The sequence below is a fragment of the Dipteris shenzhenensis genome, chromosome 9 (genome assembly GCF_047967505.1).
Source record: "Dipteris shenzhenensis isolate YYH24624 ecotype China chromosome 9, Dip_SZ_1.0, whole genome shotgun sequence".
NCBI classification, from domain to species: domain Eukaryota; kingdom Viridiplantae; phylum Streptophyta; class Polypodiopsida; order Gleicheniales; family Dipteridaceae; genus Dipteris; species Dipteris shenzhenensis.
Genome location: NC_141604.1, coordinates 54,269,750 through 54,294,761, shown reverse-complemented (window position 1 = coordinate 54,294,761; position 25,012 = coordinate 54,269,750). Strand labels below are relative to the sequence as shown.

Below are 25,012 nucleotides of genomic sequence, written 5' to 3'. Positions count from 1 at the left end.
CACTTCAGGTATGCAAGCTAAACAAAGCTTTGTATGGGCTGAAACAGGCCCCTCGTGCATGGTATGCCAAGATTCATACCTTTTTGACCAGCAAGGGGCTGCACAATAGTCCTACTGAGAGCACCTCTACATCAAGATGGATGGGGGGGAAATTTTAGTCATCCTTCTTTATGTTGATGACTTACTGCTCACAGGGTCCAATGAAGATAAAATTGCAGATTTCAAAGCTGATTTGCAGACCACCTTTGACATGTCAGATTTGGGGCTGCTTCACTTTTATTTGGGGATCCAGTTCTCTCAAGAGAGACGTGGCACTGTTATGTCTCAGTCCAAGTATGTGCAGAAACTCTTGGACAGATTTAACATGCATGATTGTAAGCCCATAGCCACTCCCATGGAGCCGGGGCTGAAACTCACAATGCATGATGCAGGAGAATCAGTTGATGCCACATCTTACAGTCAGGCTGTTGGATGCCTCATATATCTCTGCAACACTAGACCTGATATTCAGTTTGCAGTATCTCAGGTGAGCAGGTATATGCACAGCTCAAAAACTATGCATTGGCAGGCAGTTAAGTGCATCTTCCGTTATTTGCAGGGCACGAAGTCTTTTGGCTTGTTATTTCCCGGGGGGGTGATTTGCAGATGCATGCCTACAGTGATTCAGATTGGTCTGGTGATTATGACACTAGGCAGTCCACTAGTGGCAATTGTTTCTTTTTGGGTAAATCTTGCATTTCCTGGCTGAGCAAGAAACAATCTAGAGTGGCTACCTCATCATGTGAAGCTGAGTACAGGGCAGCTTTCACAGCAACAGTTGAATGTGTTTGGCTGCGACGTCTATTTGGGGGACGAGCATTTTCTGAGCAAAATCTTCCGAGCGTCCGAGCGAAGGAAAAAAAAGCTTTCAACTATGCAAAAATATGGCAAAAATGGATCGAAAGTAAACATAGTTTCACTTAGAAATATGCAAAGTATTATAGCAATACCTATTTTATACACGAATCTTTACGTGAATCTTTGGGAATGGTGAGAATAGAATGGGATGGCTTTTGAAGAAACCCACATGTAGGGTAGACTTCTCCATGAAAATTCCCTTATGATTCTTCTTACAACTTTTACTTAATAAGGGGTGACATTGAAAAATCTCTCAACCTATCTTCATTAAAGGGCTTCTCCAAATAAAAGTCATTGAAGCAAGCCATCAAGGTAGTTTCGCTAGCGAAACCCCTTTGAAGTAGTCTTCCAAGGTAGTTTCGTTGGCGAAACTACCTTGGACAGCACTTTTAAAAGTGACATAACTTTCATATCCAATGTCCAAATATAGTCATTCAGCGAAACTACCTTGGACAGCACTTTTAAAAGTGACATAACTTTCACATCCAATGTCCAAATATAGTCATTCAGCCACTCAAATTGATCGGAAAACCCCATTTGAGCACATCTATGGGGTTATATTTTGGAAAATATTGCATATATAGTATTAAATATTATATGTATATTATGAAAGTGATATTTAAGCCCAATTTAATACTTGTTTATAGTAATTTAAACTTCTTTAAAAACATGTCCATAAATATCTTGTTATTAATACTATAAAAAAGATATTGCCATATGATATAAATGTTTTAATAAGTAATTATTTATGTATAATATTATTACATTGAGAGTGATTATGAGAGATGTTTCTTAAAGGAATAATTTTTCAACACTTTTTTAAGGTAATAACAAGGGTACAAATGGATGTCTATGAATAAGAAGATTTATGTTATGTAAATTGAATGAGTGAGTAGTCTATATAAAATAAAAGTGAAAATACCATGTTTCCTAAAGAAATACTATTTTTTAAATCTCTTGAAAAACACGCTCGGATAAACCTGCTCATAGGTTTTTGCTCGTAAAATTGACGCATCCGTCTATTTGCTGATCTTCATCTATCTTTGGAGGGTCCTTCTCCAATTCTCACTGATAGTTAGAGTGCCATTGCAGTGGCAAAGAATCTAGCCTGAATGATCTGGTGAGGAACGGATGACTTACCACGAATCATCTGTGATAGCATGAGAACCTGTATCCGCTCCACACAGGCCCACTCTGTATCCGACAAGGCTGGCCCCCAACAACGACGGCCGTACATCCCCGCAGGGCGAGTCAAGGAGTCAAAAAGCAACCCCTTGGTGCGTGGATCCTGAAAGTGTGAGCGGAAGCATTGCCTCTCTAGCCTGGCCAATGAGGCATACCCTCTACTCAAGCGTGCCTGCATCGCGGGTCTCATAGTGAAGCTCGGTCAGGAGAAGATAACCCCAAGATATGTATATGATGAAACTATCTCAACAGATGACCCCACAAATGTGAACTGCTCCTGACGCATGATGGCTCTAGATGTATTGAAGATCATGACCTTGGTTTTACCCAGGTTGACCTTCAAATCATGAGACTCACAAAAGGACTGTAGTGCATCTAGGTGTCTCTGAAGCCCCTCTGCTGAGGAAGAGAAGAGAGCCACGTCGTCTGCATAGAGCAAAATTTGGATCAGCGTGCCCGCAAGAGAGCAACCTACACCTCCCTGTGTCTGCATCACTGTCTCAAGCTCGTCAATGTAGAGGCCAAACAAGGTAGGCGACAAAGGACACCCTTGTTTGACCCCGATGGTACTCATGATCTCGTCTGTCCACCCGGATCCTACCCGAACTCTGCGAGAAACTCTCTCGTAAAGTGCCATGACAGCTCAAATGATCTCCTGGTCATAACCCAAGTCCTGTAGGCGTCGTATGAGGCGGGCTCTCGGGACCGTGTCTAATGCCTTGCGAAAATCCACAAAGCAACAATAAACCCTCTGCTTCCGTGATCTCGCCTCCTCGATGATACATCTGAGCGTCAAAATGTGGTCCATGGTTCCATGATCACGCCCGAATCCGGCCTGTCCTGCTGCTCTGAGTCCTCGACACTCTGCAAGTCTGCTAACCTCGGAGTCAAGTACTGATGCATAAATCTTGGACATGACATGTCCAATCATAATGGTCCTGTAGTTCTCCGGGCTTATGGGATCCCCTGTCTTGTGGATGGGTGAGATAGTGTTAACGGTCCAAGTGTGTGGAAATCCCAAACAAACCGCTTCATTAAAAAGCTTTGCTAAGATCGGGGCTAGGAGGTTAATCCCATATGCAATGAACTCAGTGCATAGTCCCTCATGATCCTTCGCTCGGCCATTATGAAGTTTCATTACAGGATCCTTTACCCCTCCTCTAGTGAAGAGGGTGCAGGATGTGGGACGAGGCATGTGTAAGAGGCTAGGGACTGGCTGATTTGGGATGTCATAAAGTGTGCGTGCATAATCAAATAAAATCTGGGTGTCAGTGAGTGGCAGAGGGGACCGTCCTTCTAGAAATCTCGGCCAGAAGTCCTTAGAGTTGTTACTAAACAAAATGTTCAGTAGCTCCTCCTCGTTTCGACGAACGAAGTCTAGTTTCTTACTTCGTATCAGTCTACGGTATTCACGTAGTGTATCTTGTGCGCTTGGAAGACTGTTTTTGGTTTCAAATCTAAGTTGACAGCGTAAGGCCTTACACTCATCATCGTACCAACTATTACAGGGTACGGTTCCAGGGGGTGGTGGGCGGGTGGAGCGGGTGGTGTGGGGAAAGGCGTCAATGGCAGCCTCGTGTAGTGAGCGGGTGACAAGGGCAGCACGATCCTCTAAAAGGGGTATGAAGTCAATATAAGCGAGAAGTATGTACAGACAGCCAGAGTAAGAAGGTGAGTGATCTCGATCAAAGCGTATATCGTGGTAGGTGGAGTAAGCATTGAGTGGGGTGGAAGGTGCTGTGCGAAGGGAGGTGGAGATGCGAAAGAAAAGGTATGTGTGATCAGCCCCTGGGGGGAGAGGTGCTACAGTGAAGTCAGTAATGCGAGATGTGAAGACAGGGGATCCCATGATGTAATCAACAACACTGGAGCCCCCCCCATGTGGAAAGCATGTGAAACCACCTGAAGTGGGCCATCTGTCAAGACCATTATAGATAATGAGATCATGTATTCTGCCCAGGTCTAATTGGGCCTGCCCATAGGATGAGAGTGGACCTCGCCTGTCAGCCGAAACCCGTAGCATACCTGCCTTCTCAAGGTCAACATCTGCCAGTAGAGTGGAATCATCTCTGAAATCAAGAAGTGGTACCTGATGGGTCCTTGTCCTCGCGTTGAAGTCCCCCACTAGCAGGACTTCTCCGCGGCTAGAAAAGTCAACGATGGACTGATAAAGGACAGCAAATGGGGATGTCTCATCATCACCTCGAATATCTCTGGCAAAGTGGGAGGTCTCCGGGGGGAAGTAGCAAACTGCGACAAACAGATCCTGGCTATCCATGTGTCGTATCCGGATCCAAAGAAATCTGGAATGTGTATCTCTCTGCTCTATTGAAATGATCCCCCGAAGTGTGGATCTGAAAAGGACTGCAACTCCACCTGAACCTCGAACTCCTCCTGTACCCCTCGTCTCATCTTTGTAGGCAGACTCCCATGTATATCCGCTGACTATTGGGAGAGGGCGCTCTGGACTCTGATGTGTCTCTGTATAGAAGACTATGTCGTGGCCTGTATAGGATTTCGAGAAGTTCCCTGGTTCTGACCATAAGGTACCATTACAGTTCCAAATGGTGCAGGTTAGGGTCTCGGATATCTGAGTCTCATAGGCCCCGCTTCCCTACGTAGGGGAGGGGGCAGGTGTCCTACGGGGGCCTGTAAGAAGTCGTCCCTCTTGTACCACTGCCCACTTCCCCTCCTTTTGGGCTTGATCCCGCTGCTGCAGCAAAGAGCGCCTCTCCTCAACCTGTAGAGGTGTGAGGTCCTCATCCATAGAGATCGCTGGCTGATCTCGAAGGACTGACCTGCGTCGTAGAGCTAAAAGTCGTGTCTGAGTGTCATGAAATCATATGATCAGGGGTTGCTCTCGGTTGGGATCTCTCCCCACCTGCCATGCCCTCTCTATCCTGTGCTCAGCCACACCCAGGGTAGCGGTCACGAACGCAGTCGCATCTACCATCGGTGTAGCCTCAGTGCGTGGGATCCCGTGTACTCTGATGTTGAGAGCCTTACTGGCTCTCTACTGCTGCTCCATGAGGGTAGCCGAAACGATGACCCTTGCGGGTTCTCGTTTGGCCACATCAACCCAACTGGAAGTCTCCTCAATAGCAGATTGCATGCTCGCAATCTGTGCCTCGACCACCGGGGTACTCCTTGGGACAGTGTGTATGGCTGTGACCTCTTGTCGGAGCTGCATGATATCCTGTCTGAGTGCCTGAATAAGACCCGCCTGCTCCCGAATGGCCCTAGCCTGCTCCTGTATGATGCGGCTCTGCTCCTGGTTGAAGCGGACCTGCTCCCGTGCGAAGCGAGCCAGCTCCATCTCACGCTCACGAAAACTATGTATCTCTGTGAGTAGGGTCTCACGGGCCTCTGGTATGTCAGTCCACCCATGTCCATGCTGAAACTGTGTGACTGTGGCATGAAAGAGTGGGACTGAGTCCGAAAACTGGACCGTGGCTGAGTGAGGAACGGAGATGACAGTGGAATGGGTGAGGCAGTCCCAACGGGGTGTGGGAGGATGGGCTGACTGAGAGGGAGAGGGGAGAGTGAAGCGTAATGCGGCACAGTGTATGACACTTCGGAAGTAGGAGTCATAAGCTGTGTGAGAGCTGTAACAGGAGAAGAGGGAAAGGGAACAACCACCGGCGCCATGGGCATGAGTATGTCACTGATCGTAGATGTAGATGGAGCTGAGACTGGAACTAGAGCTGGGCCTGAAGCGGGGATTGAAGTCGAAGTAGAGATAGAGATAGAGGGAGCTGAGGTTGGAGCTGAAAATGAAACTGACACTGTAGCGGGAGTTGAGGTTGAGGTTGAGGTAGAGATAGATGCTGAAGAAGCTGAGGCGGGTCCTAACTTTGCCTTGCTGTTTACCCCGAGTCCACTTCGGTTGTTGTAACGTGTGTTCACATCCTCCAAATTCAGTTGTGTCGTTGCTTTTTTTTGTTGTTATTTTCGTCTTTCTTGGCTTTGTCCCCCATTCTCTTGGGGTGCGGGTGCAGATCTTAGTGTTAATGTTCAGCTGGGAGCGGGAGCACCAGTTTCCCCCCCATAATGGGAGGCACGTCCAGGTGTGTACCCTCTGTTGGGTATTTTCTAACACACTGGTCGTCGAGGTGGTAACTGCTTTGGCAATTCCTGTGGAAAAATATCCAGGTAGGGCTGGAAAAAAGGTTGGTTGAGTTATTCGGGAGGATCCTTTGTTGGTGTCTCCTCTACAGCCGTAACCAACAGAAGTGAAGTCTTTACTTGACGTTTACGAACCCACTCTTTACTTCTAGGACAGAGGCAATTGGGGTTGAAGGAGAGTCCCCTAAACCAGTTAGCTCCATAAGTTTTCCCTGGTGGATAAACTGGATAGTATGGCTGCGAAAACTGATTGATGGATCATAGTCGTAGAGCCACTGTCGTCCAAGTATGACATCGTACCGAGAAAGAGGCATGATGTCGAAGTTCAACTTGTCCGTATAATGTTGGATGCGAAAAGACAACTTTTTGATCCCGGTGTTGCATAAGAAGGTAGTTCCATTTGCGAGTTCAATCTGATAGTCCATGAGACTAGGACTGGTGGTCAACCAAAGTTTGTTGACCATAGAACTAGCTAAGAAGTTATGAGAGCAGTCACTGTCGATGAGGATAGTGAGTGTTGTTCCACGAATCGATCCTTGAACACAAAGTACTTGAGTGGCCAGGGAAGGTTCGGGGTTGCTGGCCAGGCTTATGTGGATGGTATTCGCCATTCAAACAGCTTTGCCTTTCTTGTCTTGTGCTGGGGTAGCATCTTCTGTTTGGGAAGTGCTAGGTTCCATATTGGAATTTTGCTTTGGTCGCTTGGGACAATTGAACCATCTATGGTCGTCTGTGCAGATGGTATAAAGTCCTTTTGTGCTGGAGTTGTTCTTCTTGTCAGTGGCCGCACCTTTATGTTGGGGATGTCGGTAATGACTTTGCGAAGAAGAAGAGGCGCGATCCTTGGAGGAGTGCTTCTATTGGAATCCAACATACGATTTCTGAGACTTCTGGGGATCTTGAGACTGTCACTGCAGCACCTTGATGACCCGAGTTTTTTTGAAACCTGAGGTTATCTTGAGGGCGAGCACCTTTGGCCATAGTAGAGTTCTGTGTGCGATTAGCACTCTGCTTTCTTGTGTTTTGGAAATCTGTAATGCGCTCTGCGTAAGCAATAGCGCCAGCTGTGGTGGTGATGTTTGCTTTAAGGACATCAATGCGTAACGAGGGATTTAGGCCTGAGATGAAAGCATGAAGGCGATCATCCTGAGTTAAACCATCAATCTCCAGCACCAATGTGGTGAACTGAGAGATGTAGGAAGACAGGGAGCCTGTTTGCTCCAACTGTCGGAGTTTTGAATGTGCTTGGAAGTCCGCATTGGCAGGTATGAATTGCTTACGGAGCACGTGTTCAAAACGTTCCCAGGTTAACACACTTTTGCCGTCCTTTAAGCGTCTTTGCCACCATAGAAAAGCTGTATCCTTGAGGAGGGAGGCTGCCAAGGCGATCTTTTTGTCTTCAGGGAGGTCGACAGTATCAAAATACATGCACAATTTTGCGAGCCATTGGTCAACTGTTCGGTGATTGCGTTGACCATTGTAGGCTTCCGGAAGTTTGATGTCAAGTCTTTTAGTTTTGGAAGCTTGGAGTAAACGATAGAGGGCACGGAGTTCAGTGTTTTCTACCTCTAGTGGGAATGAATCCGCATAGTCGTCTGGTTGCGTCACGTCATCCTCTGTATGTGTGGTGCTGCGAGAATTTTGGAGTGAGATGCTGTCCTGAAGCTGGGAAACTTGAAGTCGCAGTAGTGTTTTGCCTTGTATGTTGACTTCAGGGGTCTTTTTTGGACTTGAGTCTTTGATCTCTGGAGAGGCTACACGCGAGCGTTGCGACATATCTGAGGTCCCCATGAGAAAAGCACGAACCTGTGCTCTAGTTTGTACCATTCCTGGAAGAAGATTCGGGCTGCTCCTTGAGGTTGCTCATGTTGGAGGGGGCAGGATGGAACCACCCGTGGAAATCTGGTAAAGGAGGTACTGTCTGAGGTAACAATGGTGATGCCGAAATGGGTGTTACCGCTCGTGAGAGTACAGGAGTAGGTTGCAGAGTCCACGAATCTGAGAAGGGATAAGGAGCTGCTGGCGGAAGTGGAGGATATCCAGGAGAAGGAGTGCCTTCAGAGTGTAAATACTGTCTTGGGGAAGGTACAACCTGTATAGGAGGATATCTAGGAGCTGAAGGAGGTGGAGAGTACCCTGGAGTTGCCGAAGGTGAGGAAAATTCTCTCCAAAGATGGACAGCAAACTCTTGAGGAATATCGGGTTCTGGGTATCTTCGTGTCTCGTGGAACACAACCTGGACTGTGCTGAGGAAGTAATGTAACTAAGGTGCCTCACGCAGAAGGTATAGGATGTGGTCCAAATCACTAGGAGGGCACGTGACACAGAAGACCCACGATGCCAAAGCTCCGAAATGGGCTGGTTGTGCAATGTGAACACGATATTGTGTGGTAGATGATGCCCGAGGTGTCCTTGAAAGGCCGGGTGAATTACCAAGGGTTTCCATGCTTTAAGGGAGCGTCTTTCATTTGCTGTAATTGGATAATGACAAGAGAATCTTTAAAAGTAGAATGGAAAGAATCCACCGGGCATTGATGTAATCTGCCAATTCGTTGCGTAGAAGAGGCCTGCAGATTTCTCTCCGAAGGTCCTTGTTGCAGTGGGTTGCGAGGAGCAGATTTGGGCCTGGCTGGTCCGGATTGGAAAACAGGAACAGGGCGCATTTAACAGGCTGTCTTCATCGCGATAGGAGGGCTGAACCGCTGCTGAACTGGCAGATAAGGTGGCAAAACAAGGGGGGAGGGCAGGCTGTCAATGGCGAAACAGGCTGCAGGCTGGATCGCGATAAAAGGCGTCAAAGGCTGCAGGCTGGATCACGATGGAGGCTGGCGAAACCAGGCTGCAGCTTCCAAGGCTGATTTGCAGCAGATATGGCAGGCTGATGCTGATCTAGTGCTGCAGGCTGGCAGGGAACCAGGGCCGAAAACTGGCGAGGGCAGGGCAGCAAACTGGCGAGGGGCAGGGGCTGCATATGGTGAGGGGGCAGGGCAGCAAAACGGCGAGGGCAGGGGCTGCGTAGGGAGGCAAGCCTCCTTGACGAAATTTGTACGGGCGTTGAAAATGGAGCGTCCCTTTTGTTTTTCGTTTGTGGCTGCCTATGGTGGGCGGTTGCCCAAAAAATTAAAGGGTGGGTTTATTCAACCCTTGGGTAGTCTAAGGTTAGACCTAAGGTATGGGGCTGGGTTTAAAAAAAAAAAACCCCTCTAGGTACCCTTTTATATAAGGTGCTTGGTTCCAAAAGGTGTGCCTATTCGAAGGGGTGTGACCCTTGGAATAGGTGCACCTTTTCATGAAGGGGTGTGTCCCTGTTTTTAAAAGGGGTGTCCCCACATGAATAGGTGTGTCCTTTTTGCCACGATGGGGTGTGTCCCTTGGGTGAGGAGTCAAGACTCTTCATCAAAAGGTGTGTCCGATGGTGGAAAAGGTGCGTCCCTTGGTTTTGGGACAGCCCAAGCACATGAAAAGACATGATTTTTGTCGTGTCCATTCACATCAACTCGTGATGTGTGGGAGATGGAGAGGCCATTGATGACTTTAGGCAGGGTTGGCGCTAAAAATTTTTACGCTCATTCTCTCCATCTCTTCCATGCACAATGTGCACGGATATCCTTCTAGCGGAAAGAGATGTATCAGATAGGCGCTAGAAGGTGGAGGGCATTTCCTACAGGCAGGAGCGAAATTTGCTCTGATACCACTGTAAGAAATCCTAGATTTACTGTATTTAGAAATGTGCTAAGGAACATAAAGGAGACTGAAATAGCATAGAACAAGGAATAATTGTATTGCCTGAGTGTCTGTAGTGTGGCATCCATACAATTGGGCCTCTCTTATATAGAGAGTGAAGAGTCACACATGAAAAGGTGTGTACTCCAAAGTGTATGTGCATGAAGAGGTGTGTACCCCTTGTGAAGGGTGTGACCCTTGATGAGAGGGTACATTACAATAGAAGTGTCTCTTCAATAGGATGTCTCTTGTGAAGGGTTGTGCCTCATAGGAAGTGTCCCGTCGAAAGGGCATACCCTTCCACAAGTGTCCATTCATTAAACCATCCATAAGTCTAGATATAGAGAAAGGAATACGTCACAGATCATGACAAACAGAGCTCTCAAAGATTTTGGGAAGAAGGAGGAAAATGGAGAAGATGAAGAAACTTGTAGTTTATGCTAGAGATAGCATCTAATGCTAGGCTAGGCTAGATCTAGAACCTAAAGCTTTGATACCACTTGTAGGATCCCGTAGGATAGAATAGATGCATCTTGCAAGAGGTGTGAGAGCACAATGAAAGCAATATGGTAGATCTCTATTCTGATTGTGAGAGAGAAGACTCTCTTTTATAGAAAGGGGAGAAGGTAATACCTTCCCTACATAGTGGCAATCAGCCCCTACATCAGTGGGAATCAATCCCTACATTGGTGGGATTGCCTTTGTCTTACATCATCACTTAGGTCACACACTAGACACATCATAGCACTTGATGTGCCTTTACAACACACACAAACACACATGTGACTCCCCTAGATGCACACATGCACCATAGAGCAAGCCCTTGATCATACTTACCCCAACAATTCTATGCAAATGCAAACACAATAAAGAAGAGCAAGCCCTGGATCATACTTACCGCAACAATTCTATGCAAATGCAAACACAAACACAAACACACATGTGACTCCCCTAGATGCACACATGCACCATAGAGCAAGCCCTTGATCATACTTACCCCAACAATTCTATGCAAATGCAAACACAAACACACATGTGACTCCCCTAGATGCACACATGCACCATAGAGCAAGTCCTTGATCATACTTACCCCAACAATTCTATGCAAATGCAAACACATGCACCATTTCTCTCTTTATATCTAGGGATAATTATGTCTTTCTGATACTCAATCTCAGCCCTAGCAACAAATTACTGCAGTGAAAGACATCTGGTCTCTCTTTCAAAGGATGCACCCATGAAAATTTGTAAAAATCATCTATGAAGGTAACAAAACATAGATGCTGTTCCAAAGACGGTGTCTTATGGGGCCACACACATGAATGGGTATGAGTTGCTTTTTTCTCTCAGCTCTGACAAATCCATCTCTAGGAAAGGCATTCCGGTGAATTTTTCCCAATAAGCACCCTTCATAGAAGTGTAGGAGTCGTCTCCAAAGAAGGCATATCATGTACCATCCCATGTCTTTGCAACAACTTTGAACTGCCATAGTTCACATGGCCAAGTCTTGCATGCCATAATTCTTCATTTTTCATTTTCTGCAATCACTGTTGCCGCGCACGCATTAGGCAGACTACTATCATGTTTGGCTAGTTGGTACAACCCTGATGTAAAGTGCCTGTAGTGACTATTTGATATTCTTTTTCAGTATCCCTGACAGTGCAGTGCATCTATCATCTTCAAAAATGACAGCTAAGCCTCTTTTCCTAGAAGAGGACACAGAAAGTAAATTCTTCTTTATCCCTGGCACATACATGACATTTGGAAGGCATAATCAGTACCATCAACTAGTGACAGCAAAATCCTCCCAACTCCTCTCACGTGATATGAAGAATTGTTGGCATAAGATAATACTTTGCTAATAGGAGCAATTTACAATGTGCAAATTAATTCTTTTTGGAGGTAATGTGCCTGGAAGCACCATATGAAGTACCATACATCATCTAAGGCATGACCTTCGCACCTATCCCCTGACCAGGCTCCTTGCAGGGTGCAAGTGTCTTCTAGCCTCCGGGTGAAGAGAAAAAGAACAAAAAGAAGGCGGACGGAAGGCTAGCAAAGAGCTGAAGAGGATATGGTCCACAAATCTGCCTCTTGGACTAATCCTAGTCCCTTGCGGTGTCTTTTACCAATGCAAAGCAAAAGTAAAAACTATAAAACCTATTCTAATTAACCAAAGTCAACTTCTTGAACCGTAGTCAATCTAATAAAGACTCCTCTTTATTTCTTGGGAGAAATACCAATTGGTGACAATGGTACACTGGACATTGATATCGTGTACATCTTAGACGAAAATATAAGTTTACAGGTTCTACATCTTTCTTGAGCATTATCCATTTACTTGTTACACATCTATGCTAAGTACACATTAAGGAAAGAAGTTTTAGATTTGAATACAACACTGTGTGAGTTCTTGGCTATCCGACTCTATCTAGGGTATCTTTCATTGTGTATACCCTTTGTCCCAGTTCTCCAACACTTTATTTCTTTTCTTCAAGACGTTCTGCCCCACCCTTTGATTTCAGCCATTCAGATGAGCAGGAAAATCCACTGAGGTGGGGAAGCATTTTTGGTTTACATCAATTTCATTGCAGAACCATCAGCCCTTTACCCTTAGTAACATCACCCTGTCACTAGAGGATGCATAATTGCCTTGCTGCAATTTTCCATTCATGATGTCATTCTGCTTTTTGTAGCAGTCTTTAGCCATATGACCCATTTTACCACAGTAGTAGCATTCAACATTGCTGTTTGCATTTTGGCCTCTCTGCCATCCACCATGACCTCTTTGGCTCCCCCTACCTCTAAAGTTACCACGTCCTCCTCCATAGGACTGGTTTTCTTAAATTTGCTACATATTCTGATTTCTGCCACGGCCTCCAGATTGGCCTGCTCTACCTTTGCCTCTACCTCTTCCAGCATTTGAGTAGAAGACAGCTTCTTTTGAAGTTCCTCCCGAAGAAGATGCACCACCATTTCTCTGCTCTTCAGAAATTAGAAGAGCAATCAACTCCCCAAAATCAGAAAAATTCTCACGAACGGCAATGGATGTCCGGAACTGTGCATAATTCTTTCTTAGACCATTCAAGGTCACTGAAACTAAATCAGCATCTTCCACTGGCGACCCAATGGAAGCAAGTGCATCTGCAATCTTCTTCACCTTCATGTGGTAGTCATTGATGCTCATATTTTCTCTCTACACATTATGCAACTCCTGCTTGAGTTGCATTTTCCTGGCGTGCATATTTGTGCTATACATTTTTGTCAAGGTATCTCACACCTCCTTCGACATGCTTGCATCCTGAATATGCACAATCATAGAATCTGAAATACTGATAGACAGCCAGTACATAACTTTTCTAGCTCTCTCATGCATAGAGGAGTTAGAGTTTTAATTGGAAGAGTTGCTCAGATAGCTGTTTATGAAGCAAAGCAATTCTTCCTCTGCAGCTCCTATCCTTTTTGTTAAAAAAAGAGAGAGTTCAACAAGGTTGTGTGTGAACCTTCAACAAACTGACATTGAAGAGTTGGTTCCTTATGTCTTGAATTGTCTACATTTTGGAGCATCGCAATGGTGCTATGATGCTCATAGAATTCGATTTAAAAAGTGGGTACCATCATATTCGGATTCACAAGCAGGATATCTACAACTTATTCTACTGCATGGAGAAGACTCAGCATGAGTTTGTCGTTAACACTTTCAGCTCATAGGCATCAACGATATTTAATAGGATGATGTTATGGATCTTCAAGGATGTCATTAGTAAGATCACTCCAAGGAGTGAAGACTAAGAAATAGCCCATCCATTTTACTTTAGGTGCCCTTACCATCGTCAGTTAAAGGAAGCAGTTACAATAGCTCCATGTTTATCTTTGTCTTCGTAGGACCAGCTATGTGATGTGAGGATGGATGCCGGCTATGCCATTGGGCCAGTCTTGGAGTAGAATGGTCATCCCATTGCGTGCAAGGGACATAAGCTGATTCCAGCTGAAACTAGGTATTCGGTTTATGGTAAGGAGCTATAAGTAGTAATACATGTGCTTAACACATGGAAGCATATTTTGTATTTGCAGGAATTTGCAATCTTGGCAATGACATTCACGTGTTTCGTATGTCACGTGTGCTGCAAAGTAACGCTTCTCATGGGAAGTCTTCTCCAGGCCCTGCACAACAGTAGACATGTATGGTAGGGCTGATGTCTGCAGTATGGTGGTGATGTCAGCAACAGACTGCTAGGTTGGCATTGACATGGGGTAGGTCAGGCCAGTCTGTGGCAGCCTATAGGCCACAGACCAGTCGGCCAGATCTTCTCTAAAATCCTATATAAGGGGCCATTACCCTCAGAATTGCAGCCATACTTCCTCAGCTTTTGCCTCAGCCAACAACAGTTCTAGCCCAGGCAGGCAGGCAGTGCCTTTCCCATTAGCATAGGGAAGAGGGAGCTGAGCTGCAGTTTTACCTCTCCCGATCTGCAGCTACAGGAAGGAGCAGTCCTTCACCTACAGTTTTATCCCCCCTTTGGCAAACATGTATTCTTTCAACATATCTGCAACAGTTGTAACTCAGCCTTTTTGCAAGATATACTGTCTTTGGAGAGGGGGGACTGTTGCAACCCAATCCTACCTTCATTTACACACGGATTCACAGCAACAACAATTGTGTTGTGTGTTCCTTTCATTTTATAGTTCACTCTTGCAGGTTCTCCTCAAGGTGGGCATTGACGCTTCTACCCAACATTAGAAGTACAAAGTTTTAATCCATGGCCCAAAGCATTTTCTGTTTGATGACCATCTTTGACGACTCGTATTATTTAGATGCAAGCATCGACCGAGTTATTTATATAAAACTTGGATGTTGGGAACTTGCGAGGAGTAAAAACAGATTTTCACATCTACCTTAGGCTTAACCAGGCATGTGTCTTGGTATTTGACATTTTTTGTGGCAAACAAGCTCTCAATTTTGCGGGTCTCTATGCTTGTTTGTGTGTGTAAGTTTGGGGTTTCTTGGGTCGTTTTAGTATTAAAAAATGGACAGGTGGCTTGGGCAACCTAAGATCTAGTGGTCAGAACATGCGGACTATCTTAAAGAATATCTATGGCTAATTTAAGTCTTAGCTCCTTAAATTGTTGGTTTGAGCAATGCTTTATAACTTAATGCATCCTATATTGTGTAGGTTTGGGCCCAGGCACACTTGTAGGTTCGGCAGCATGTGATCTCTATCTGATCCATGCTCTATGTATCATTATTCCCAAAAGAGGAATGCTAAAGAAGATTTCAAACCTTGGGGTTTGGGCAGTGGAGTTGGCTTGGTCGTTGTGGGCTTATATATGGCTTTACATCATTTTGTTGGTGAGTATTTTTGTCAATTTCATTGATTGTATGACATCTTTTTCAGCCTTAAGATGTTAGAGATTTGATATTATACACAAAATTGAAAGGTCAAATGGAAAGAATTGCTGAATGGAAGCTTATGTTGATTTTGTTTTATTTCACTTTCTTTGAGACCTATCCCTTAGTGAAGGCATGTCCAACTTATGCATGCTTTTTAGGATAAACTTGCTTAATGAAGTCATCTGCCATTTTCTTTACAAGGTTTGACCTTTGTAGATATAGACATGTTCTGAATTAGTGAAAGTCCTATCTTTTGGATGCAAATATAAGGGTTACCTTGATACACAATGACATAGGCCCTATGAGGGAATTTGTGTGCTATGTTTTTGAGCAAGAGTTGTTGTCGTCACCCTGTAATACATTCAAAAACATGTTATGTGAAGAAAGATAAGAATTGATTGAGTAGATTCTATAGGAAAGACATGCAATTTCTATACTTGTTTAAGGCGTCATTGTAGAGGTATTCCTAGGCGTACCTTACCATGTGGAGGTGTGTTTCTTACTTTTTAGTGTATGGCGTAGGAAACCTTCATTGTTGGGATTATATAGAGAAAGAGCCCATTGTACTTCAGAAAAAGCTAGTCCAATAGACACTTGCACCTCTTATTGCAAGTGCCTTCTCTATGAACAAGACCTTGTACTGTTAGAGAATTGGCCAGCAAAAATAGAACAAAAAAAATTTCAGCATAAGGACACCTCTACAAGCTTCACCGATTGTGGGCTGAAGGTACAAGTTATTGCCAATAAACGACACCCTGGGGCTGCACAAAACTGAAGGCAGATGCCTTGAACTGATGTTTCTCTCTTCCTTTTTTTAAATGGTTTCGCAGATGCTTGAGTCGAATGGTGAAGGAATTTATAGAGGGAAGGGAGCTTGCACTTGCATAAAATTGTGCACCCCTACAGACAGACGTGGTTGTGGGTGTGCAGTGGCAATGGTCCATTTGGAGAGGAGCAAGAAGCTCAGGCAAGTTACACATTGGCCTTTGTACCAATACGCAGTTTGTTTATGAGTCTTGACCTCTTTCTTGATGTCTTGGGTCCTCAAGGTGGGTTTGGAGCTAATGGTTCTTGCATGCCACCGCATAGACCTAGACTACTTCCCATCCAAGCCTCCAATAAAGTCATCAGAAGGCCTTGTTCATCACCCCCCGATCATCTCCATTAGTTGGAACTTGGATAGTAATGAGTTGGAAGGTGCATGGTTTTTGTGATCGTGCATGCCAGTAGCTCCAGCACATGATCTTATGGTAGGAGTTGCAAAGAGCCATGGTTGGGCATCCAATTGACATTCTCATGCTTTAGGAGCATATGATCTCAGCCTAGAGTATCCACAAATGGAGCCACCTTCATCCAGGAGGGGTCTGGATATGTGGTCCTCGTGGCATTTGGATGGAAGTATTTGTATCTTAGTGGGCCAAGCCCTAGCCTTGGACGTTTTGATCAAGGTGAGCTAAAGTAGGATGGGCAATGTTGATCCCAAGTTGGGATCTTGAATGTATATGCGCCTGCATGCCATTAGTAGAGAGTGCCCTTTTAGTGCCAACTTACAAAGAGCCTATAGGACAGGGATTCTTGGATTGTTGGAGTTGGCTTCAACAACCTGGAGTCGATGAGGGGCGAGTTTGTGGGGGATTTCCTATGCTACCTTCCCTCCCTTAGAGCGGGGCATGTGGAAGCAATTTATCTTTGCCATCAGTGGCTATGATCCTTGCTGTGAGGATGAGTTTTCTAGGGTGCAAGGGAGTCTCAGATACTCCTTTGGATGGTGCCGGCACGATGGGCTTCTGAAGACACTGGACGGATTCTTCATCAGTGACTAGACCATGCATAGGGGGTCCATTGGCATCTTGGCTGGCATGACGATGTCAAATAGTCCTCCATCTTATTACCTCTAGCACAACCATAATAGGAGCTTCCCCAAAAAGGAATTTAAGGATTATGGAGGAGGTCTAGTGGCCATTGCACGAATATGCCTAGTGGAGGATGCCTTCTCATAGGATGGTTGAGCCAAATGGACGGCCAGTGTTTGTTCAAAGTAGTAGTGCAAAGCTCCAATCTCATGCACTATAGCACATGCGAATTCTCCAGGAGAGAGGGCACTCAAGAGAAATCTAGCCTCCATTGAGAGACACATGGAGTAGGGGCCGACCTCTCATTGGCTAGCAGATAGATATGAGAGAAAACTTGGCTTGTGGGCTGTTGGCTTGTGGGTGAAAGTGATTTGGCACACAAAATACTCCTATCACTCCTCTAGAGCAACGTGGGTTGACGTGGTAGTTCTTCTAGACCATGGGCTCCATATCGACAAGGAGCCTTCCCGCAGGTGTTGGCAGCTGGTGAGAAGGTCTGATATCACATCCTCACAATGGGCACTTTGGGCATTATGGCCTAACGAGAGATCCCCTCCATGAATGAGGAGCTTTTGAAAGCCCTTACGGCTCTTTTAGTGTAGAAATGCACAGGTGAGGACGGTCTGTCCTCTCGGCTATCCTTTCGGAGTTTTTGGGGGCACATTAGCACTCCCTTGCATTTGGCCTTTAGGAAAATTTGACTTGGATTTGCTTCCTGAATTCCTTGCCCGGGATGGAATTTCCTTGATGGCAAAAGGGGAGTGGATCACAATATTGGATAGATTACAAGCCCTTAGCAAAGGTCTTGAGCTTGCTACTCCCTCCAAGATGTGGTTAGACAAACTTCATGTTGAGCTTTTTGAGAATGCCCTTAACACTGCATCAGGTAGGGCTGTGCAAAACACTTAAGACAGTTTTTGTTCATGAGAGGAGCATCCTAGACAATATCTTCACATTTTGGGAGGCGGTGGATTGTGGGCACAAGAAGAGGTCCAGCCTCATGCTATCCTCTTGTTGGATTTTGGGAAGGCTCATGATAGGGTGGATTGAACTTTCTTGGAGAGCACTGTGTAGAGATTGGGCTTTTCGAACTAGTGGGCATTGGGGATCTCCACCCTCTATGTAGGTTGCTCTAGCTAGGTCCTTATTGGGGGAGGACATAGGGGAGACCTTCTGATTCTCCTTCTAATGTGTGAGGGTTTTCCACTAGCCCCTTTCCTTTGTCTTTTTGTAGCAGGGGTATTTCCTCGACCTCCAATCATAGGCAGTTGGCCTTAGGAGAATGTGCCTCCCGGTTTGATAAGAGTTATTGGCCTTAGAGTTTGTAGATGATACTGACTTGTATGTGGAGGGTTCACCTGAGAGGTCAAAGAGGGATTGACTTCCGTTGGAGGTGTATTGTCTTAGGTCTAGCATGAGGGGCCAATATTAAGTGAAAAAAGTCTATCGGTTTCTTCACAGGGTTTGAGGAGCTTTAGGTTTTTGTTGGGTTTCCTAACCCGCTCAAATACCACTATTGGATGTGAGGAGCAATGGAAGAGAGCTGGAATGCAAGGGAGCAGACAACAAGCTAAAAGCAATGGAGTGTACTTGCAAATGGATAATGACAAAATACAAATGAGGGGTCATATAGACTAAAGAACACCCTAGTGTCCTAGGTGGACGAAGTGTCCTAGATATACTAGATGACCCAAGGCCATACTAAATTCATGCTCTGCCCTTGAGGCTCGCTTGCTGTCTCGGTAGTCTAGACTGCAGGCGCGGGGGTACTAAGCCTACGGCTCGGAGGTGAGCTACTAGCCCAAACCCATATGGGTTGTTGGCGGTTTCGCCTTGCAGTGCTTTGGACTCTGGTTCAAAGATGAACGGCTCCATTGTCCAATAGTTACTTGACCAAGTCAAGGGATGTTTCAAGTGGTATCAGAGCCAGGTTCAAACTGCTAGAGTCCTATCGCTTTGGGGAAAGTCTAACTTTGATGTGCATGTCTTCGTAATGGATGCACATGCCCTAGCAAAAACAGCCAGAAGAGGATTGTAAACATCCTAGTTTACACAAGCATGGTTGTGGAAGAAACTCTATGCTTGTGGAAAAGTGGATTTAGGGTTTCCTGAAGCATCGTGGGTTGCTTGGAGAAGGTGCTATAAAAAAAGAAAAGCCAGTTTTTTGCTTTAGGTGTTGCATCACGTTCTCTTTTCAGAGCTTGCAAATTGCTTCACACACGCCTATTCCCAACTTTGGAGAGAGTGGGAAATGGGAGCAGTTATCCCATCAAGAAGGTAAAGCTCAAAAGTCACTTGGTTGCGAGGCTGATCTGGGAGATCACCCAAGGATTGGAGGTGCAGACCAAGGAGTCGACGGATCCAACAACCAATGCTGTGACACTAGCAGATCTGATGGCAATGTGAGATTGGACACAAAGAGATGCAGAGGCACTCTCCATAATAATCGGCACCACTACAAATTTAGTCATACCCCACATTCTCCTTGCGGATACGGCAGCGGAGGCCAAGAAGATCCTAAAGGATCTATATGAGACCAACAACACATCTCAAGGGGTGACATGCATTATCCATTAAGATAGCCCCCCCCCCCCGCCCCGGTCAATGCCGTCGGAAAGCTCCATAGCAATGGGAAATCATATCAAGGTCCCCAACAACACAACAATGACAAGTCTCATCTACCCTCATCTGCTCTAACCACAATCCTATGGACAGACCTCCATTGGCTACGAGCCATAAGAAGTAGGAGACCTTCCTTCGAGGTGGGAGAAGGACCTCACATGGGACCTGTTGCTTGAGCTAGTGCCACTCCCATGAAGGCATGGTCATGATCCTGTTGTTGCAAAAAAGAAACCTTGAAAGGGACTCTAGACCTAAAGAATTGACAAAACCAGCGTGGAGGATCTATGGCATGTGGGATCCAAGTAAGCTCCTCCTATCATGGCCACATCAATCTCCTAGGAGCCAACTCTAGGAATCCAAGGATCTAGCCGAATCATTGTCCCATTGTACCAGCCACTGTGCATGCTCATCTCGGTTGTGCGGGTGCCAAATCAAAGCAAATGAAGCACCAGCAAGAGATGATATACCAGGCCATCACCAAAAGGACCTCATTTGGCACCAATGCTTGCCCTGTCAAGGAGAGTTTACCTACACTCCAGTAAAGGAGCTTGTGCCAAACGCTATCTAACATTGGGGCAATCTACTAAAATGTCGACTTCCACCACACATTCCCAGGTATCTTGCCAGTCCCCGTGCTCATTGCTCAGCCAAGATTCAACTCATAGCTCAATTTGCAGCTCGTTTTGGAACCTGCGGTCCTCTACTTAGTCCGGCGCATTTGTGCAGCTTCATCTTGTGTTTGCAACCTCAAGCCACAATCCAGTCTGTCCTGTGACCTCCAGCTAGCATGTCGTTGCCATTGAAGGAGTACTTGAGCTGCTCTTGCAACCTTGCACTTGCGACTGGTAAGAGTTGCCGAAGCAGCCTATTCCACGCTATTCCTTGTTGTTTGGCACTGCCATGCCCCTGAACCAGCTCCAGTATCCGTCCGCACAATAGCTGCAGTTCTGTACAAGTGTGATAACCTTTTGCACATTTTCAATCTATTTTGGGCTTTGGCAGACCTGTCCATACAGACATATGGTCATCCGTACAACCACAGTTGCAGACATCCATACACAGCTCATATTAGTTTTCTGCTTGTATGGTGCCAACTCAGCATTTTTGTCTATACCAGTTCTCAGTTGTTCTAGCTGCACTAGTGAACTCCAGCAGCAGTGAGTTGATTTTGGTTCCCATTGGTATGGTTTTTTTTGACATTGCAGTGAAAATTGGGGATTGTGGGTTTTTTTGGTAAGCACATTGCTGTCTTTTTTGTTTAGTTACCCTCCACAGATTGGGCTTTGCCAAATTTGCTGTCAGAATTGCTGGGAGTGCTTGGTAAGGACATATTCTCCACTTTTGTTCACATCGGCAGGTCAAAATTTGGGGCTTTGCTCCCATTGCCTTGCATTGGCTTCTGTGTTGTGGGGATTCTTCCTTTTAAGTACTTTTGTGCAGACTTGAGCAGATTTTGCGCTTGATCTAGTGGCTAGATAGTTTTGGTGAATAGACATTTGCAGGTTTTTGCAGTTAGTCTACTTGCAGCCAGGTTTTGAGGTGTAGATTTTTCCTTTGGCTCAGTGTTGAGCGGCCAAGTGGGCATTCACATTTGCAGAGGCTTTGCTGTCATTTTTGGCCTAACATTTGCAGATTTGCAGTCAGTTTTCAAGCAACAAGCTCATTGTAGTGACAGTCTTGAGGTTTCGACATTTGCAGAGCACTCTCCTGTTGGGGGATTTTTGAAAATGGAAAAAAATGATTTGTTTGGAATGCTTTCAGCTGAGGACACGCCATTTGGATCATCGCAACACGATTAAGGCCCAATGGCATTAACTATTCGATTTGGTCGTACATAGTGTGCCACTTGTTGGTTGTCGAGATTATGCTTGCAGGAACAGAGGCTAGAGCTACCCCTCAGGCATAGTTTTACGAGTAAAAACCTATGAGTAGGTTTATCCGAGCGTGTTTTTTAAGAGATTTAAAAAATTATGTTTCTTTAGGAAACATGGTTTTTACACTTTTATTTTCACTAGAACTAGATCCCTTTATCATAAAAATATACAGACTAGTCACTCATTCATTTTTGCATAACATAAATTTTCTTATTCATAGACATCCCTTTGTACCCCTGTTATTACCTTAAAAAAGTGTTGAAAAATAATTTCTTTAAGAAACATTCCTCATAATCACTCTTAATGTAATAATATTATACATATATAATTACTATTAAACACATTTATATCAATATGACCAGAGCCTTCTAGTATTTTTATAGCATAAATAACAAGATATTTATGGATATGTTTCTAAATAGGTTTAAATTACTATAAATAAGCTTTAACTAGGGCTTACATATCACTCTCATAAAATACATGTAATATTTAATATTATATATGCAAGATTTTTCAAAATATAACCCCATAGATGTGCTCAAATGGGGCTTTCTTATCGAAGGGGTTTCGCTGGCGAAACTACCTTGATGGCTTGCTTCAACGAGGTTTCTTTTGAGAAACTCTTTCATGAAGATAGGTTGAGAGAGGATTTTCAATGTCACCCCCTCTTAAGTAAAAGTTGTAAGAAGGATCATAAGGGAATTTTCATAGAGAAGTCTACTCTACATGTGGGTTTCTTCTTCTTTTTTTTTTTCCAAAGAAAGGAACCTTCTATTAATGCTTGAAAGCTTTCATACAAGACAACAGTCCCAAAGGTGCTGAGTATGGAAAAAAAATAAATCGGAAAGGATGAAAGAAAGAACCGGCCTGTTCTAGAGAAACCGAGCTCACTGCCTAGGGGATCTCTGGTCCTGGGGCTAACAGCGAAGTGGGGGGATTATACAAACAGCCAATCCCTCGCGGGGTTAAGATGTAGAAAGCTCGTGCAGGCCAAGCCTTGCAGAAACGAGCACGCCACTCGATAGTCGTCCTAGAGCTCGGAGTCCCACGCTCCCAGGTGGACCGTAGTGTGTAAATGATGTCCTGCTAGATGGCGACTAGGGTAGCCGAGGGTGGAACCGGGTGCTCACCCATCACAAGACTGCAACGAGCCACCCAAATGTTCCATGCTGTGATGCTGGTTACCACCTCCCAAATGTTGTCCTCCCTAGGAGAAGGAAGAGCTAGGCTGTCAGAAGGGACTGCCTCGTGGAGTGCTATCCTCTGGATGCTCTGACCCTGTATCCAGTAGGTTGGAGAGATCTCATCAATCTGAAACGTGTGTCCTCCCTTTGTCAACTAGTGTCAACCAAGCTACCATCCGCCAGGTGTAGTCTCTTTGACGACTCTGCATACGTGTCATGATCCTGAGGGCTCCCATCCAGATCCTCGCTGCACTGCGACAGCTCCAGAGGCAGTGCAGGATAGTCTCTAGGACACCATCGAAGCAACAATGGCACTGCCCCTCCACTCGCATCTGTTCCAACCATGGTCCGATGGACAAGCCTCCGTGTGGGCGGCCAGCCAGAAGAACTATGAAATCTTTCTCGGTCGCAAATTGGACCACAACCGTGTCCAAAACCTAGAGCGAACATCCCGGGGCACTCTCTGGGTCACCCAATGCCTCTCCTCGAGGGGGTCCACCTAGACAAGTCCATCTGAAGCCTCCTGCCAATCCATGTGGTTTAGGAGAAGGGAACCTCATCCACCTGCTCGGCAAGGCCGCCCCTGGAGGGCTAGAACCACTCTCCCGGATCCCACTGGACCTCCCTCAAGGGTCTACCCTCCCAGAGCCAAAGGTGCCATCTAGGGGCGTCTTGTTCTAAAATACTGGGAGGGTCAATGTGCCACTCCTTCCCCGAATGTCCCACTACTCTGATCATCTGCCAGTGAATCCCATCAAGACTCCCATCCATCTCGTGGTCTCTCTCAGTGAGTGGTTGAAGTAGGCCTCCAAGTCCTACACGGAAGAAGCCGGGGTGTGTGTTGCCTCGCTGCATCAACATCCTCAAGGGAACACCAATACGGGAAAATTGCCCCAACCATCTGATGTCTCTCCATACGCGAAGTCCTTCCCATCAGGACTCAGGAATGGCGAAGTCAATCTCGCACATCCGTTGCCCTGCCCCTCGCAGATGCGCTAGGGCGTAAAGCCTCGTCTCTACCTCCATGGGTAATCTGCTCCAATGGCCAAAGGACCCTGTCGGACCACTGTCCCACTGTGCCCAATTAATGTAAATGCGCTATCCGAGCATACACCCCTCCTGATCTCCGATCTTTGGGTGCCACATAAGGGGCTGATGTTCAAACTCCTCTCTGCATCTGGGCGGAGCACGAATGAGACCCCCTGCCAGTCTCTGCCAGACCCTGTGAAGGCTCCTCATCAAGGGGGAACCCTTCCCCGTGAGGGGGGCCTCTGAGAAGATCCATCGGTGTGAAGGCTGCCACTGTCCCCCAGTGTGTGGGGTGTCTTCCTTAGAAGCCCTCGTTGTAAGAGGGGCTTCCAAGGCTCTGTACCTGGGGTGAGGCCACGGACCACCAACTTGCCCAGGAGGGCTCTGCTCTGCATCTCCGGATGAGTGATACCCAATCCTCCCAATGCCTGCGGCATGATCACCGTCTGCCAAGCTACTCGGTCTCTAGTGTTCCTCGCGCCGTCCGAACCTGCCCAAAGGAAGTTCCGTACCAACCGTCAGAGTTGCCCAATGCATCCTCTGTGAAAGCACCAGTAAGAGGCGATATACCAGGCCGTGGCAAGAACGACCTGGTTTGCCACTAAGGCGTGACCTGCTAGAGAGAGTTTGGCCAAGCTCCAGTAGAGAAGCTTGCGCTGAACACTCTCAAGGACCGAGGCGATTTGCTGCTCTGCTGTAATGTCAATACCAACCTGGGTTCTCTGAAAATAGACTCGTCAAGACAGTCAATAGCTGTTGCTGCTCCCCTACCTTCCTCCTTCCTACTCCCCTCCTTGCTGCCCCCTCCGTCCCCTTCCCTCCCCTCCTTGCTGCCTCCTCCCTACTTGCTGCTCCCCCCCGCCTCCCCTCCCTCTCTCCCCTTCCCTACCCCCCACGCTGCTGCAGCCCCTACCCCCACACTGCTGCCAGCCCCTCCCCCGCGGGCTGCTGCAGCCCCTCCCCCCCGCACTGTTGCCTGCGCAGCCCCCCCCCCCCCCCCCCCCCGCGCTGCTGCCCGCCTGCGTGCCCATCCCTGCGCTGCTGCCTGCACAGCAGCCCCCCCCCCCCCTGCGCTGTTTCTTCGCTCCCCCCCCCCTCTCCTCCACTCCTCCTCTCCTCTACCCTCCC

General features: G+C 46.3%; 1 protein-coding gene across 1 annotated transcript in view; it reads left to right on the top strand.

Moving 5' to 3' along the window:
• MHX (magnesium/proton exchanger) overlaps positions 1-25,012 on the top strand; it is a 126,268-nt gene that overhangs the window by 32,310 nt on the left and 68,946 nt on the right. Inside the window, exon 2 of the mRNA XM_087379048.1 lies at positions 15,105-15,280. Coding sequence (XP_087235174.1) covers positions 15,105-15,280 — 176 coding nt within the window. The remainder of the gene's footprint in view (positions 1-15,104; positions 15,281-25,012) is intronic.